Source organism: Zosterops lateralis, assembly GCF_965231275.1.
Source record: "Zosterops lateralis genome assembly, chromosome: 8".
Taxonomy (NCBI): domain Eukaryota; kingdom Metazoa; phylum Chordata; class Aves; order Passeriformes; family Zosteropidae; genus Zosterops; species Zosterops lateralis.
Window position 1 is genome coordinate 31474872 of NC_139768.1, and position 17127 is coordinate 31491998.

The 17127-nt window shown below is 47.7% G+C and overlaps 1 protein-coding gene across 3 annotated transcripts in view; it reads right to left on the reverse strand.

The window, feature by feature from the left end:
• Window positions 1-630: 630 nt before the first annotated feature.
• The window catches only part of PRKG1 (protein kinase cGMP-dependent 1), a gene marked incomplete at its 5' end in the record, with an annotated part of 363931 nt that continues 347434 nt past the window's right edge, over window positions 631-17127 (reverse strand). For all 3 annotated transcript variants that reach the window (XM_083866088.1, XM_083866089.1, XM_083866090.1), the window contains 8 exons: window positions 631-3624; window positions 6866-6932; window positions 7604-7666; window positions 7762-7884; window positions 8733-8896; window positions 10949-11090; window positions 12849-12938; window positions 16169-16308. In XM_083866088.1, the coding sequence (XP_083722214.1) occupies window positions 3526-3624; window positions 6866-6932; window positions 7604-7666; window positions 7762-7884; window positions 8733-8896; window positions 10949-11090; window positions 12849-12938; window positions 16169-16308 (888 nt within the window). In that variant the 3' untranslated portion in view covers window positions 631-3525. The remainder of the gene's footprint in view (window positions 3625-6865; window positions 6933-7603; window positions 7667-7761; window positions 7885-8732; window positions 8897-10948; window positions 11091-12848; window positions 12939-16168; window positions 16309-17127) is intronic.

Sequence of the window (17127 nt, forward strand, 5' to 3'; positions counted from 1 at the left end):
AAGGAGAGAGAGAAAATCAGAGTACAAAACAAAGGGCTGGGGCAAAACCAGCATAAATCGGGACTCGGCGGGGAGAGGCAACTCCAAATGGGAATTTCCCCTTTTTCTGAGAAAGCCTTAAAAGCGCCCAAGTCTCGGTGTCAGGGCCGGGGGAGCTTCCAGGGCTCATCCCCGTGGATGCAGGGAAAAGAACAGATCCTGTTTGGTTCAGTGGTGCAAACGAGCCTCGCCTTTGCACCGAGGGGGTTTTAAGTGGGGAAAACGCCGGCGGGGTGGATTTTTCCCAGGTGGGAGATTCCCAGGGTGGAGGGGACAGCATGGATGGGTGGGATCTGCAGAGCTTAGCAAAACAGGAATACCTGTCTACGGACTGCTAGGATGTCAGAGATTAATTTGACCCGCACATCACATTTATACATTTCACAGAAATGACTCTGTATCTCATTAACAGATACACAGCTCTGGTACATTGAACAGAAATCAGAGAACGACGTCATCATTTCTGTAATTCATCAAGATCAGATAATAAAGGCTTAGAAATCGGTAGCAGAAAGAACTGTAAAACGCAGCAAGCTAAGAAAGGACGACAGTTTGAGGTGTGTTTGTCTCTGTCATGCAGCATAACACCAAATTTGTCTTTTTTTTTTTTTTGTTTAATAAGATGCCATGGATTTAAGGCACTTGCAACAATGCCAGATAGCCAGTGACGTTCTAGAACTATGGGACGAGTGGGTGAATGGGACAGCTGACAGAAAGTTTAATCATACTGACAAATATGACATTAATTCAAGTCTACCTCGACCTAAAAACATTACATTACAAATAAGGAAATGAAGGAATAATGCCATGGAACTGGAAAAGAACAGAAAGTTCTGTGTGACCCACAAAACATCAACACGAAAATACCTATTTACAGAAATATCTACTCGTGGTCCTGTTGTTGAAGAAGAGTTTGCTGTGGGCAGTGCAGCTCCAGAGGAGAAGCTACAACACCAACCAAAGCCCCCTTTGGAAATGTGGGAGCCGATTCCCTCTTCTGTAAAAAACGCTGTCGTCCCATAGATCAGGAAAGGAGACAAAGAAATAAGGACAGGAGGTGGAAACACAGAGGCAATCCCTTGTTGTGGATATATAGAGATATATATAAAGCAACTTAAATATATTATTATAACTGAAGGCTTATCATATACATATGCGAAGTGTTAATGCTCAGGAGAAGCCATGGAAGTCGAGTGAGGAGTTTGATATCAAAATAAACTCAGATTCAGCACAGTGCACGCTGCAGGTGCCAATTCCCATGCCTGGCACAAGGAAAAAATAAACAGGAAAAAGAAACCCAACTCCTCAGCCCATGCTAGACCCTCCTTCCTGTCATGTTTTCAGGTTGATCCCCAGATCCTTGTGGTGCTTTCTCCTCCTTGCCTGCCAACTGCATCAGGTGCCACCACCCTGGGACAAACTCCTCCTACAGAAAGTTGTCCCCATGGAGGGAAAATCCAGGGGGACGTGAGGGAAGCATTTGGCTGATAGGCCTGTTTAAGATGCCTGGTGAATGTTTTAGCCCTCGTGCTCAGCCTTGGCTCTCAGTGCTGTCCATCCCTTGGAGAAAGGTGGAGAAGCCAGCAGGTGCTGTCTTTCCTCTGTGATTTGGAAGGCAAATGAAGTTTCAATGGTTAAAGAACAGCAGAAGTGACTGTGACCCTTTGGAAAGGAGAGGGAATTCCAGAGCCACAGGCTGTTTCCAAAGGTGTCACACGACCCAGCTCATGTTAAACCGCAGACACGGCCCACGCTGTCCAAACACCCCTTTGGTTACATCCTTTAATGAAAAACATGCAAAAGAGTTGGGACTTGGCATCAGAGAAGGGATTTTTACTGCTCAAACAGACCTTTTCCATATAATATGTGGGAAAAGTCCTTGTCAGCAAGGCTTGATCTTTCTGTGGTCAGCTCTTGGCAGCTGAGATCAAAGGAGGCAGCAGCACCTGCTCACCCACAGCAGGGGCTGGAATGAGGAGCTTTAAGGTCCCTTCCACCCCAAACCATTCCATCGTTTCATGATTCTGTGATTTTTTGGGGGGCAAGGTCCCTCAAAGAGACCAAAAGCTGATGTTTCCTGTTGGATATCAGGATAAACTTTTAGTCCTGTGTATATGGAACAAATGGGCACCCAGGACAGGATCCCTCTCCTGCACCCTATAAACCAGAGGAGGGAATTCAAGCAAAGGAAAAGAAATAGAAGTGAGGGAAAAGCACATATCCTGACAATATTGTTTTCCACAGTTCTTTTTTCCATATGGATTTGGCCATCCCTGTGTTAAACACAATCATGTGGCACGCTGAAGACCTCACAGGGATCATCCAACATCCATTTCCCATTGAATCCCACTCACTTTCCTGTGGAACTCCTTAGCCTGGAGAGGCATCAGGATTACTGGCAATGTTCCATCAGAGCCAGCAGACTGGCCCAGGATTTTTATTTTCATGAGATGCAGACATGGAGACATGGAATCATCAAACAGGAGGACGGAGCCTCTGCTACATATTCCTGACAGGATGGTTAAGGGACAGGTTTCCTCCCAGGTGAGGGATGGATGTAGCATCTCGAAAGGACATCACAGGTCTCATGTTTTTCCCTTTGAGACTAAAAAGGTCAAAAGTTACCCTTAATTTTATCCCTAATCAGACAGGTGGGTGGCTGTTGCTTTGCTCAGGACTGTGATTGGAGCAGTGTGAAATGGATCAATAGATGTGAAATGGATCAATGGATGTACCATGGATCAGTGGATGTACAATGGATTCATTCCATGATTTTCTCTTTCCACGCACATATTGGTACCAAGGAAAAGGAGAACTGAAGCCCAAAGGTGGTGCTGCCATGTGAGGGAAGCAACCCAACTCTGCCTCAACAGCATCTGCAGCAGTTGTGCTTTTGTTTGACCAGGCTGAGCCAAAATGTTTCCAAAACAAAGAGGGAAGGGAATATTCAGTCTCGTTGGGAATACTGCTAGGAAAGGAAGAGGACACATTCCCCACTGCTTTGACAGGAGTGCTTTGCCCATGCTCCTCCTGGGCCCCGGCGCTGCCCTGCGGAGCTCGGAGGGTGGGAATAGCCCAAATCCTGCACTGGAGTAGCTGCAGCACTTCATAAGTTACTACTGATCCTAGGGGAAAAAAAAGCAGCTGGAATTAAGTGCCTCTTACTCTACGGATCTCTCATTCTGCTAACCAAGAGTGTGCCAGGATCTCTGGGGCGACAGAGGAGGAGCTCTGTGCCCGAGAAAGGCTCTGTGTCAGGACCACCATGCCCACGCCAGGTCACGTTCCAACAGAAAACATGGAGAGCACTATTGTCACTAAGCAAGAAGTCCTAATGCCACTGGAGTTACTGGAGCAGCATCAATCAAGGCATCATGGTGACCCCGAGCACAAATCCTCCCCAGTTCTGGTCTTCCAATTCCGCTGGCAGCCACATCCCAGGAAAAGCTGTCCTCAGCAAGGCAGAAGCAGGTAAGAGAAATAACATTAAAAATCTATGTCCCATCCTGAGTTGTCGTCAGGGGGTGGCTCGTCACTGTCCTCTGGGAAGCTGTCGAAGTTGCTCGTGTCCGTGGGAGACGCGACCTGCGGGGGCAAGAGCGACAAGAAGGGGATGTTCATCTCAGTGCTGACATTCCCTCTTCATCCCACAGGCATCCCAGAGAATCCCCAACAAGCCAGAGAAGTGTTGCACCCATAGCTTTTTGCTGGAGGATTTCCCCCAACTCCCCTACTCCCCCTGAGTTTTCCTACCTGTTGCCACAAGGTTTTTACAAGAGACTTGGGAAAAGCCTCCTCCGAGCCCAGGATTTCCCACCCACGGCTCCAGGATGCTGAGCCCTGCTGCCTTCAAGTTTCCTGACATTGCTCAACTCAGGATCCTTCCAGAGAAACCCATTTTCCCAGGATGAAGGCCAAGCCCATTTGTTTTTGGAAGTCTTTACATTTGAAATCTACCTTGCCTATAGAATTGATGGTGTTGCTGCTTTGTGACAGGGAGGGGAACTTTCTTACAGTGAGAACTTGATAAAGTCAAGACAATTAAAAAAAATAAAAATTAAACCAGCAACTCTCCAGCCCAAAACAATGAGAGTCTTACTAGAATAAGAACTTTAAGCTTTACCCAGAGCAGGAAAACACTTGCTGCAGTTTTCAGTCATTTCATTTCATTTGGGAAGAGCCTGAGCCAGGGGCCAACTGACAGTCATTAAATCCCAGAATGCTGTAATGGTTTGGGTGGGAAGGGACCTTAAAGCCCCACCCTGTCACACCTTCCACCATCCCATGCTCCAAGCCCCAAAGTCCAGCCTGGCCTTGGACACTTTCGGGGATCCAGGGGCAGCTGCAGCTGCTCTGGGCACCCTGTGCCAGGGCCTCCCCTCACAGGAATATTTTTTTCCCAGTATCCAGCCTGGACTGATCTCAGGGGTTGCCCCAAACCACATGGCCTTGTTAACCCCCCTGAGATTTCCATTTGATGTTGGATGATGCAGCAAGCCTTGGGAAAAGACAGGAGTTCCAGCTCCAGCTCTACATTTAACATGCTGCCCAACTGCATCAGTATTTTCCTGCTGCTGAACACATTTTGAGGGAAATGAGGAATATGGAATGCCCGACTCATTTTGGAAAAATAAACCCACCCTACAAAATCTTAGTGGTTTTAATTTCTTTCGGATTATGTGGATCTGTTGACTTTGTTGGGGCTCCTTCACCCTTTGCTTCCTCAGCTCATCTTTGGAAGATTTCCTGAGCTTTTAAGGAGAGGTGAAATCACAGATTCCAGCTGTGGCATCAAGGCTCAGCAGTGTCCTAGCAGCAGGTTGTAAATTGGGATCTCTCCAAAAATCCCATGGAATAAGAGCTCTCTGATTGCCTCACTGGCAGTGCCATGTAAGAAATGAGAGTTAAAGAACTGGGAAAAGCTTGTTTTGTTTTGTTTTGTTTTGTTTTGTTTTGTTTTGTGTTGGGTTTTTTGGGTTTTTTTTTGTTTGGTTGGTTGGTTGGTTTTTGTTTATTTGTTTGGTTGTTGTTGTTGTTGTTGTTGTTTTTGTCCTGCTGGCTCTTTCCCAGCTAACAAGGAGAGGTGGATTGAAGGAAAAATGGATGTCTGCCCCCAGAGCTGTATTTTGGTCCCTTTTCAGAGTGGCAGTTGGGACTTTGCCAGAAGAAACTTGTGGAAAACGAGCTGAAGCAGGATTGACAGCTCTGGGGTTGGCAAAATTCACAGTTCATGGGTTTAGAGAGGATCTCAGAAGTAGGTCTGGAGGAGCTGCTACTCCCAAGAGCTCAGGGAAAGGATGAGCTGGGTTGAATCAGGATTAGGGCCAGTCTGGAGCTGTCCTGGAAGAGGGAAGGATGCTCCCATCTATTCCAGTCAGCCTTGCCATGTGGAGTAGGAGCAGTATTGGAAATGCTCCTACTGAACTAAAAATCCACCAAAACCAGTTAGGAAGATATCCTGGGGTTTTCTTCAGGCTACACGGACACCCTGCATTCCGAAAGCAGGAATTGCAACTGGATGTGAAGAAAGCAACTTGACTTTATTGCCTGACCTGAAATGTGGTCCTGCTGATGAATAAATAGGCATTAAAAATGGGCCAAGCCAGGCTGGACAGAGCTTGAAGAAACCTGGGATAGCATAGGGTGCCCAGAGAATCTGTGGCTGCCCCTGGATCCCTGGAAGTGCCAAATGCCAGGCTGGAGGGGCTTTTGGAGGAACCTGGGATAGCAGAAGTTGTCCCTGCCCACGGAAGGTGATGGAACTGGATGAGCTTAAAGGTCTCTTCTAACCCAAACCATCATAGCTTGAGCTTAACAGGGGAAAAAAAAATAAAAAAATAATAAAAAAAGCCAACCAAACCTAGCTTTGATCTCCAAAACATTTCTGAGTTGTTATGGGAGAGATTTGCCAAGTCCTGCTTTCTCCCACTGACTCCGGGAGCTCCTGCATCCCACAGGGCAAAAGGGGGGATGGGAAAGCCTCCTCCTGCTCTTTCCCTAAGCAAACTTTGGGATGGCAGACTCAGCCCCGGAGCTGGGCCTGCCCCTGCTGCAGGAGCTGCGGGACGGAGCAATGGGGTGCAATAAACCCCCATTAATGGCATTCTCCCGGTGATCCCCAGGGATTAGGCTGGAACAAGGAGGGGAGGCTGCAGGACAGAAGGGGCCGAGGTAATTTCTGCCAGCTAATCCTGTTTGGTTTCCCTTTGCAGAGGGGCTTTGAGGGCGGAGGGCTCACAAAGACATCAAAGGAAGGGCTTTGCTGCAAAGGAAAATGAGCGGAGCTGTCCCTCCGCGCCCGCTCCCGGTTAAACATCAACAGCCCTTTTCATGTGGGACGGGGAAAGAGGGGCACGGGCACAAAGGACAACACAGAAGGGAAGGCCAGTGTGAAAGGAGGGGAAGACGGCATCCAAATCCCACTTGCTTTTCCAAAGGAAGTGGGAATAAAGGAGAAGGGAAGGAGACACAGCTGAGAGAAGGGGTGGAAGTGGTGGCAGCTCTCCACGGAAATGGGAGAAGGAGATGCAGAAACAAGTGGAGCAGGTGACAGAGAGGGAAGTGTGCTGGAGTGAGTGATCCTGCCTCAATCCCCTCCTACAAAGGGGATTTCTCCATGGCTGTGCCCTCCTCAAACTGCCTTCCCAGGGAAGAGCCTGCCTGGAAAGCAAGCTGAGCTGGGAATGTGCCTAAAGTGACTGTTCCGAGCATCTCCAGAAGAAATAAAGCACATTATTCCCACTTAACCCAATGTACCACTGCCCAAAGCTCACAGCAGCCCTGAGGAATTAGCCATGGAGGAGAAAATAACGATAGGAAAACTTACACTTGGGATTATGGGAGGTGTCAGTGTCCCTTTCCGTAACCCTTCCCAGTTAAAGCCTTCAAACCATCTGAAGGGAGGGAAGAAGACAACAGTTAGACAGGTGTAGCACAAAAATAAAAGAAAATTGCTTCAACAACAAGGTTTCATCTCCCACAGACCTTCAAATCCCTTGGGAATTCTTCCTGTCATCTTTTTTTGGGGACCAAGAAGGAAGAGTGTTCAGCAACCCCGTGGCGACACCACACAAGTGGAAATTGCCAACACTCAGGTGGGAACCATTCCTTGCTGCAGATGTCCTGGAAGCTGCTCTTTCCCTTCCAGAGCGTAGATCCCTCCCACAAGAGACCCATAATGCCCCTTTTTTCCTATGGAATTGGGTTAACTCCCAACTTCATGCTCAAGGATGTCCCACTTGTGGTTTCCGTCTGGTTTGCTCGAGGTGGGTGGATGAGCCCTGAGCCTTCCCACAAAAATATCCATCCAATCCATTCCTTCTGCTTTGGGGATGGGAGAAGAGAAGATCCAGCACTGATGGATGAGAGAAATCATTCCTGGAATGGGTCTCTCACTCGCTCTTATCCCAATAAACTCCTAAGACATCGTGTAATCCCTTCCATGGGACCAAAAGGGAGGATGAATTTACATTATGGATAGGAAGTGTTTGTTAGGAGAAAATTGAGGTGTTTGAAATGCCTCTTTCTGGGGTTGGAGCTGATGGTTGCTGGAGAGGACACTTACTTGTGCTTTTGGATATCTTTCACTCCATTTTTCAAGTTCCCTAATCTTTCTGATGGATTGTCCCTGTAAAAGGAATAACAAATCCTAAATCCCTCTGCCCAGCTCATTTCTTTGCAAACAACATCAAGGCTTTTTGTTTTATTCTTTCATCCACTTACCTGCATAGTTTTTTAATTAAATTAGCAGCATTTTTGGCAATCTTCTTTGGAAATTCGATCATGTCTATTCCCCTTAATATGATGTTATAGGTCTTCATGGGGTCTGGGCCTGAGAAAGGGGGACTTAGAGGGCACAGGAAAAAAAAAAGAGATTAAAAATCTGTCTTTCAAAAAAATTTGTCTTTAAAACAGCATTGAAGCCTGATGAAGTGTAGCCAGATGAGAAAAGGTAGATGTCAATGCTTTGATGGAATGCTTTGTTTCCCATGATCCTAAGCATTTCTCAAGGAGCTCTGGAATTCAGGGATGTTGGCTGCAGGGAAGTACCAAAAAGAAGTTCTCCACACTAAACCTCTTCTTCCCATGGCAGCTGAATCCCAACAGCAGGAGGCTCTGGGCAGCATTCCCTGGCTGATCTTTGTGTGATGGGACCTGACTGCAGTGGGGATTAATTGGCTTTCCATGGATAGGGGGTGTGTCCAGCCCTGAAGGATGGGCCATGGAGGGGATGGATCTTTCCCCAGCTCACAGGGGTGAGGTGAGGAAGCTCCAGGAAGGCACCACTGCCAAGAGCAGCAGTGACATCCCAAATTAAATACAGGAAGGGATGGGATGGTGCTCCATCAGCCTCCCCCTTTCCAGCAGTGAGGCTGAGTGCAAACCCTTCCCCTTTTCCCACTGTTTCTAGACCATTCAGGACCAAACCCTTCCCCTTTTCCCCCACCATGTTCAGCCCATCCAGGACCAAACCTCCCCAGCTGAGTGCAAGCCCTTCGCCTTCTCCCATTATTTCCAGACATTCAGAGCCAAGCTCTTCCTCTTTTCCCATGGTGCTCAGCCCACTCAGAGCCAAAAAAAGATGATTTGAGTGGAAAAGGAATGCTGGAGCTCCCTGGCCCAGCCCTGCCCCTGCCCTGGCCTCATTGGGGTGACAGGGGCCGAAATGTTGGGATGAATTTCGATGCCCATACCTGCCAGTCAGGAGCTCATACATCAGGATTCCCAGGGACCAGTAGTCTGCCGAAATGTCGTGACCTTTGTTCAGGATGATCTCGGGGGCTACATACTCCGGGGTGCCACAAAAAGTCCATGTTTTCTTTCCAAATCCTATTTTCTTTGCAAAGCCAAAATCGACCTGGGGGAAGGGGTAGGAGAGTGTCAGGGCAAGGCATCAGAAAGAATGTCAGCCATGGGCTCTGCTCCTCTTGAAGTGAAGCAAGGCAGAAAGGAAGATTCCCCATGGGAATTTTCTCCTAATTAAAGCACCGAAGGTCATTCCAGGACCAGGGAACCACAGTGACCTTTTTGCTGATCTATCCTTGGGAAAATTCCCATGAGGGAAGCAAACACCAGCACCAAGGGTTTCCTGGGGGTTGGAACTTTCTATAACTCACAGCTCAGGCTGATTTATTTTGCTTTCTTTATTTTAAATTTAAATTAACATGGGCAAGGAATGGTTTTATGCTGTGAGAGGGCAGGGCTGGATGGGATATTGGGCAGGAATTGTTCCCTGGGAGGGTGGGCAGGCCCTGGCACAGGGTGCCCAGAGCAGCTGGGGCTGCCCCTGGATCCCTGGCAGTGTCCAAGGCCAGGTTGGACTTTGGGGCTTGGAGCAGCCTGGGACAGTGGAAGGTGTCCCTGCTCATGGCAGGGGTGGCACTGGATGGACTTTAAGGTCCCTTCCCACCTAAACCATTCCAGTATTCTGTGACTTCAGCACATGCTGCCAAATTTGTTTTTTTCTCCCACCATAAGGAGTGAAGTTCCTTATGGAGCACAAGTGTCCTCCCAGTTTGGCTGTTGGGATGTGCTGGGCTCACCAGCCTCCCTGTGGCCCTACAGCAATGTCCCCACAGCAGTGGCAAGCTCAGAAAATCAGATTATCTGGAAAGTGGAGTCCTCTGGGGCTGGTCAGGAAGCCACTTGATCACAGCCCATGGGAGATCTGGGACACTCATATTCAGGGACATGCCTGAGGAGCTGGGGGCTGCTGAGGGACCAGCAGAGACCCAGTCCCAGATCCTCCTGGGGTGGGAGCAGGACAGCCTTGCACCTCATCCTCCTCTACCACCCTACACCTCAGAGGAGCCCCAGCCTCAGGAAGATGCTGCAGAGGGTAAATCCCAATGTCACTGAGTAGGTGACATGTGGAGGCTGCCACCAGGCTGTGATGATGGGCTGAGTTACTGTCCCCAGCTGCTCCCACCCCAAAGAGCCCCCAGACCAACAAAGCCCTTGGCCCCCCATGACTCCCAGGAGCCCCTCCTGAGCCAAATCCTTTTAGGGCTCCTGTCCTTCACTGGTGGCTTCCCAAGGGCCCAAGGGCCCTGCAGCACCTCCCACCAAGTGCACTATTTCTTCTCTCCTGCCCCTCTCCATGCTCTCACCAGGCCATTTGGGATACCCCAAAAAAGCAAGGTGCCTCTCTTTGTTGCCTTAAGTTTCAGCTTTCATGATTTTCAGATTCTGTGCTGCCCAGGGGTGCAGTTCTGAGCTCACAGTCAGTGTCAGTCAGCTCTGCACAGAGCAGGGACACAAAACAAATCCTTTTCCTGCTGAGGACCAAAGACAACTTTCAGGCCCAAAAGCAAAAACAAGGGTGGCTGAAGGGAGGAACAAGAAGGATGGGACCTCATAACCTGGAGCTGGAATTGGACAATTAAACCCCAATATGCAAATGGACCAAAACTTATAGAAGTGTGAGACCTTGTGACCAGTGGTCCATTTTGTGACCATTTTGGGTCCACCTTGGGTGTAGCCCTGGTCAGGCTCCTGTCCTGCTCAAGGTGGATCCTAAAGGCCTTTCAATAAATATCTACTTTATTCTCCAGCTGTGTCCAGTCTCTGTTCCAGGTCAGCCTTCCCAAGGTGTCATTTAAGGCATCATCCTGAGTTCTAGAACAAATGGGTAATTTTTTTGCCCAGGACAGCCAGGTGTCTTTCTCCTGCTGTCCTTTTCTCAGCATTCCAGGAGCATGGATCTGAATCCCGAGCCAGAACCAGCATTTCCCATCTCAGCCACACCCTGAGCCCTGCTGGAAGAGAGGAAAGCATCCTGATGGTGATGACAACACCCAGCCCTCATCTCCTCTCAGCATCCCCTGATGGACCCTGTGAGGGGACTTCGCTCCTGACCCTCTCTGACCAAACCTGTGTAGGAGTTTGGGGGGATTTTTTGGGCACTCACCAGCTTGGCATAACCTCGGTGATCCAGGATGAGGTTCTCTGGCTTGAGGTCCCGATAAATGATCCCTTTGGAATGCAAGTAGGCAAAGGCTTCCACCACACACGCTGTGTAAAACCTGGTCGTGGAATCCTCGAATGAACCCCTGGGGGAAGGAGGGAAGGAAAAGGAGATAAAGTCATTAGATGAATCTCTGGGAAGGGGTTTCCTTCCCCATGGAATTCTTCCTGCTGTTAAAACTTTTATCACTGCAGTAAAATCACTTTTTAACACTTGGGAAGTTCCTGTTGCTGATTTCACCTTTATATCTCAATCTAACTAAATTTCCATTTTTGAATTGGAAAATTCAAAAATTGGCCTCTTTGCCTCCAATATCTGAAACTACTTTAAGGTTTATTCTGTAATGTAGAAATAAAACATTGTAATCCTTGTCTTGTAGGCAGAAAGGTATTATTTTCTAATTACAGCTTTGATTTTTGAGTGTTAAAATTCCTCTGAGGTGTGCAGATAAGTTCTTTATTAATGTTTCTAACTGAGACAAAAGGCAGAAGAATCTCAGCTGCTGGGACTTGAAGAGTTAATGCAAATTCCAAACTGCACCTTTGGATCCTTGTCTCCGAAGTTTTCCAAAGAAAACCACATCCCCCTGCCTGCTGGGGCTGGCTGAGGCCAGGAGGGTGTCTAAGCTAGATGGCAGCAAAACCTCAGTTTAAATCCCAGAGAATTAAAGATGGAATTATCAGGCTCTGACAGAAGATCAGGAGAAATCCCACCCAGCACCTTCTAACTTTGCTCCAGTTCTCATTTCAGTGAGAAAAAGGCTGCTGGGAAAGGGAAGAACTGCAGAAAATAAAAATGTTCTGGGGAATTAATAGACAATTTAATTTTGGCTTTCTGATCACTTTCCAAATTCAATGGAATTCTGCTCCAGTGACGAGGTTATTCCATAGTTACAATTCCCTCCATCTTTTCCTGCTCCATGGGCACATCCCATGTGTACCCAGCAGTCCCAAACACTCCAAGGTCAACCTTCCCAGGCCAGGGACTCTGAGGTTTGGGGCATTTCCTAACTAATTTTTTTCTATGTCACTGCTGCATCCTGATGGAACAGTGCTCCTGGCAGGGTGTGGATTTTGATTCCCACTTGAATCAGCAGCCCGGGTGTAAATATGGGATATCTGGGCCAATAGACCCTGCACAGCTCTTGATTTCCTCCTGCTCATTGCTCTCAGTCTTGCATGAGCCATAAATACCAGGAAATATTTATGGATATTATTTATCAGTGTCCCTGTGGCAGAGCTGGGAGCTGATATCCACACTCCCAGAGGGAGGGCTGAAAACACAGGGGTGGGAAAAGCTCTGAGATGGGAAATTGTGATTTAAAAACTGTGACATCAAAAGGACCTGGAGCTGCTGGAGCGAATCCAGAGGAGGCCTTGGAGATGCTGCAGGGGCTGGAGCCCCTCTGCTCTGGAGCCAGGCTGGGAGAGCTGGGGGTGCTCACCTGGAGAGGAGAAGCTCCAGGGAGAGCTCAGAGCCCCTGCCAGCGCCTAAAGGGGCTCCAGGAGAGCTGGAGAGGGACTGGGGACAAGGGATGGAGGGACAGGACACAGGGAATGGCTTCCCAGTGCCAGAGGGCAGGGCTGGATGGGATATTGGGAAGGAATTGTTCCCTGGGAGGGTGGGCAGGCCCTGGCACAGGGTGCCCAGAGCAGCTGTGGCTGCCCCTGGATCCCTGGCAGTGTCCAAGGCCAGGTTGGACTTTGGGGCTTGGAGCAGCCTGGGACAGTGGAAGGTGTCCCTGCCATGGCAGGGGTGGCACTGGATGGGCTTTGAGGTCCTTCCAACCCTTCCAGCTGGAATTCTGACATTGAAAACTTCCCACTCTGCAGGACAAGCTCACCTGTCCCTGAGAATTGTCCAGAGCTCTCCCCCCAGGCAGGCCTCCATCAGCATGTACAGGTACTTGCTGTCCTTGAACGTCCTGTAGAGCCTGAAAATCACAAATAAACCCATCATCAAAGCACTAAAGTCACTCGTTTGACAGAGTTTAAAGAAGCTGAAATGCTCTTCCTCCCAGGAAGGAATGTGGAGGAAAAACTGCCACAAGGGACTGGCCAGGCTTTGTGAACCCATCCCCAAGTTCTGAACTGTGCTCTGTGCTTAACAGGATCTTCTAATGACTGGATTTATAGATGTGTTTAATAATATTAAATAACGGGTAAAAAACCCCCAGAGATTCTTCTTTTTACTTGATTTTAATGTTCAGCTGCTTTTGCACTTCCTATTCCACGTGTGTCTTCATCCACCCAGGCTTCCAGCAGGGTGTGGATACAGGCAAGGTTTCTTTGCAGCTGCTTGGATAATAATTTTAACAATTTCTGCAGCAGAAAGGAATGCTGAGGGCGACTCCTGGTGCAATCCCTGCATTCCTGGCAGTTTCCAGGAGTTAGAAATTCCAGGAGTTAGAAATTCCAGGAGTTAGAAATTCAGGAGTTATAAATTCAGGAATTAGAAATTCCAGGAGTTAGAAATTCCAGGAGTTAAAAATTGATGAGCTGCCACTGCACAATGGAAATAAAACCAGGTGGGTATTGCAGGTTCCAGCTCTCCCCTGCTAATCCCAGTTATTATTTTGACAGAGCTGTGGGATGGATCAGCAGGAAAACACTGCAGGATTTACTTCCTTTGGAAGACATCCATTTCTATTTTTATGAAACCAATGGTCAGTTATAATTGACCATTAAATAAAGCTAAATTTGATGGTTTTAACAAAAAATCCCTGCACTTATTTCTTGCCACTTTGACAAAATATCATTTATCTTAATACACATTTAATCTCTATTAAAGCTTACAGAAAACTTCAAGAATCTAGAATGTAATTTCATATTTTTAATTCCTTGATAATTTAAATACTACTGAAATACTTTCCCTCATTAATGCAGCCCTGCTGAAAATTTTATGGGCATTAAATCTGCCAATCTAAAATGCACAGATTAAAAAAAAAATCAAATATTATTTATCAGCTGTCATGGAAGCATAACATTTATACATATGGAAGGACATAATTTCAGACTTAAGTTGAAATTACACAATATTTGAATAACCTCTTTATTAATTTACTTATTCCTCAAAATATTTGCACTTGTTTGGCTCCTGATCCAACCCACAGTGTTTTGTTCTGTTTGAGTTTTAGTTTATCTAAAAGTCAATTGTATTTAGTGCCACTTGGCCTCTCCTTCTCCTTTTGCCTGGTTTAATTCATTTTAATAACCAAAACAAATTATTCTTCAAAGACTTTTAAGCAAACACAATGGATTAAGAAAACAACCAAGTTTTTCAGGAATTTTGCCTTTCCGGTTCTAATATCCCAGAGGTTGTGTCCTTGCTCCGAGACTATTTTAAACCCACCTTTCATCCATCAGCTCAAAAAAAAAAAAAAAAAAAAAGATCCCAAGTGGTCCAAGAAATGGAATAAACAAGTTATTGAATAAACAAAAACCCAAGTTGAATAATTCTAGGATAGAAACTATAGGAAAATTTCAAATCCCTGTGGATGGGCAAGAGGAGAAGAGGGAGGGAGGAAAAGCAGAAACTGAGTTTGATAAATCAAATTTTTTTCTAGCAATAGTAAAAGGTTGGACTTTGTGGTTTGGAAAGTCCCTTCCCAGAGCAGAATTTCCATGGGATATTAAATATAATTCAGGGGTAGTTGCTGTTGCAAAAGGTGGGAAATGCTGCAGGCTTTGGAAGGAGAAGATGTACAGGTAAAACATCCTTGTTCTGCTTCCCTGCTGAAGGATGAAGAGTGGGAATAAAGCAGGATTTCATTTACCAGCCATGAATGTCAGTGGCTCCATTAAGAAATGTTTGGAGGTTCAGGTTTTATTTAGGAGTGGGTATTTCTGGGAATGACGGCTTGGCTGGCCCTGCACTTCCCCTCTCATCCCAAAACAGCTCAGCCTTCCAAAAACACAGAGGCTGGAACAGCCCACAGGGAGTATTTGGCCCCAGCCTGGGTAACAAGGAATGTCTATGGATCCAACAGCACATCCTGAAGGGGATGGCAGCTGGGCAGGGGCAGGCTCCAGTTGTCACCCATGAATCACAGGAGAGGCCACGGGCTCCAGGGGAATCCCAGGGATGAGCCTGGGAAGGAAACACCCCCTGAGTGCCCCAGCCTGGCCACGTGCTTCCCTTTGGATTCCTCCCAGGGCTTTGGTTTCACCCCGGGTTTGTTTGCCTCTCCTGAGTAATCTTTGGGGAGCAGGGCTGATCTCCTAAGGGAGAAAAGTTTTCCAGGCCTCTCTGAGGGTGGGATGAGGCAGCCTTGCCTTGGATGCCCTTCAAGGTGGCTCCAGGGATCCTCAACACCCACTGCTCCATCCTGACCTACAGCACTGAAAGAACCCCCTCCCTGTCCTCAGAGTCCTTGAAAAGCCAGGGAATGTTGTCATTAGGGTGGAAACAGCCAGAAATGCCTGGCACCTCTTTTATTCCCTGGAGATGGGCTTAGCTTTGGGGCAGGGAGATGGTTCTAATGTGTTTGCCCATGAGGAGTCCAGGGATGCTGAACTCAAGTTGTCAAATATTCCCGAAAGAGAAATGCTGGACACAGCTGCTCATTGTCACAGCACTGTGTCATTTCAAAGGATGAAGCCCTGCCTTCCAGCTTCAGAAAACTCAGAAATTGGGAAGGAAAAGGAAAATTAACCTTGAGCAGGGGCAAAGCCAAGTCATGATAAATATACATACATACATATATATATATGTATAAATTTTTGATGAGTCCAGTGCCTAAAGGGGCTCCAAGAGAGCTGGAGAAGGTCAAGGGACACAGGGGAATGGGTTCCCAGTGCCAGAGGGCAGGGCTGGATGGGATATTGGGAAGGAATTGTTCCCTATGAGGGAGGGCAGGCCCTGGCACAGGGTGCCCAGAGCAGCTGTGGCTGCCCCTGGATCCCTGGCAGTGTCCAAGGCCAGGCTGGACTTTGGGGCTTGGAGCAGCCTGGGACAGTGGAAGGTGTGGCACTGGATGGGCTTTGAGGTCCCTTCCAACCCAAACCATGCTGGGATTCCACATGAATCATCTGGCAGCACCAGCGAGCTCTGCCCAGCATGTTCCTCCTGCTCCACATCTCCACTGCCATGCAGGAGTGGAGCTGGTGGCCTTTCCAGGCTGGCTGATCCCTGTGTGGATGCCTGGAATGCAGAGGGAGGTACCTGACGATGAAGTCGGAGTGGGCGCTCTGCATGATCTGCTTCTCGGAGCGGATGTGCTCCTGCTGCCGTGTGTCCACGATGTGCCGCTTCTTCAGGATCTTCATGGCAAACGTCTTGGCCTCCTCGCTCTTGAGCTGCACCTGGGCACGGCAGGACAGGCTGGGATCACACACAGGGCACACAGCCCAGCTGGGAGCACTCCACCCTGACAGCAATCCCACCCCCCTGTGTGTTGGACAAACCCCTTCTCTGAGCCAGAGATGGGGCTCCTGAGAGGTGTTTTAAATGATTTTATTCCATTTTCTGTCTCATGTGAAGGGTGAGACAATACAGATGTTACAGTTCACACCATCCCAATCAGAAGCCAAACTATTTCCTAATTACAATGCATTATAAGCACTGCTTGGCCTATCAGCTTTTGCCACACAATGCTGCTAATGCTTTTAAAGCAATAATCTAAAAATACCCCTCATGGGTCCTACTACAATGCATCTTTCATAGTTCTATTTCTCAAAAATTTCTAGTCTATTTGCAAGGTCATCGTTTGAAACTTGTTTCCAATTCAATTTCTCTCTCAATAATGTCTGTCCTATCCCATGGCATTTCTAAGTCAGCACACCTTATCTCAGAGTTTGCATACAGATGTAAAAGACTATGTGAGCCTTCTGTCAGGCTTTGACAATCCTCTACAAATTCATTTTCCACCTGCCTTCCAGGAATTCCTCCCACCTCTCCAGTCATCACCCAGGTTTCTAACTACTTGGCTTACTGCTAAGAAAGCCTTTCCTAAACATCATGATTTTTAGGAAAAAGCCAAATGTGGGTGTTGCTCTCGGGTCAGGAGATATTACCAGTCAACATCCATCTTCCCCAGCCCCTTTCCTCAAGCTCAGCCCACCTGTGCTGGCGCTGGCTGGGAATTGCAGAGCTGGTATACCTGCAGAGGATGAGCAGACCTG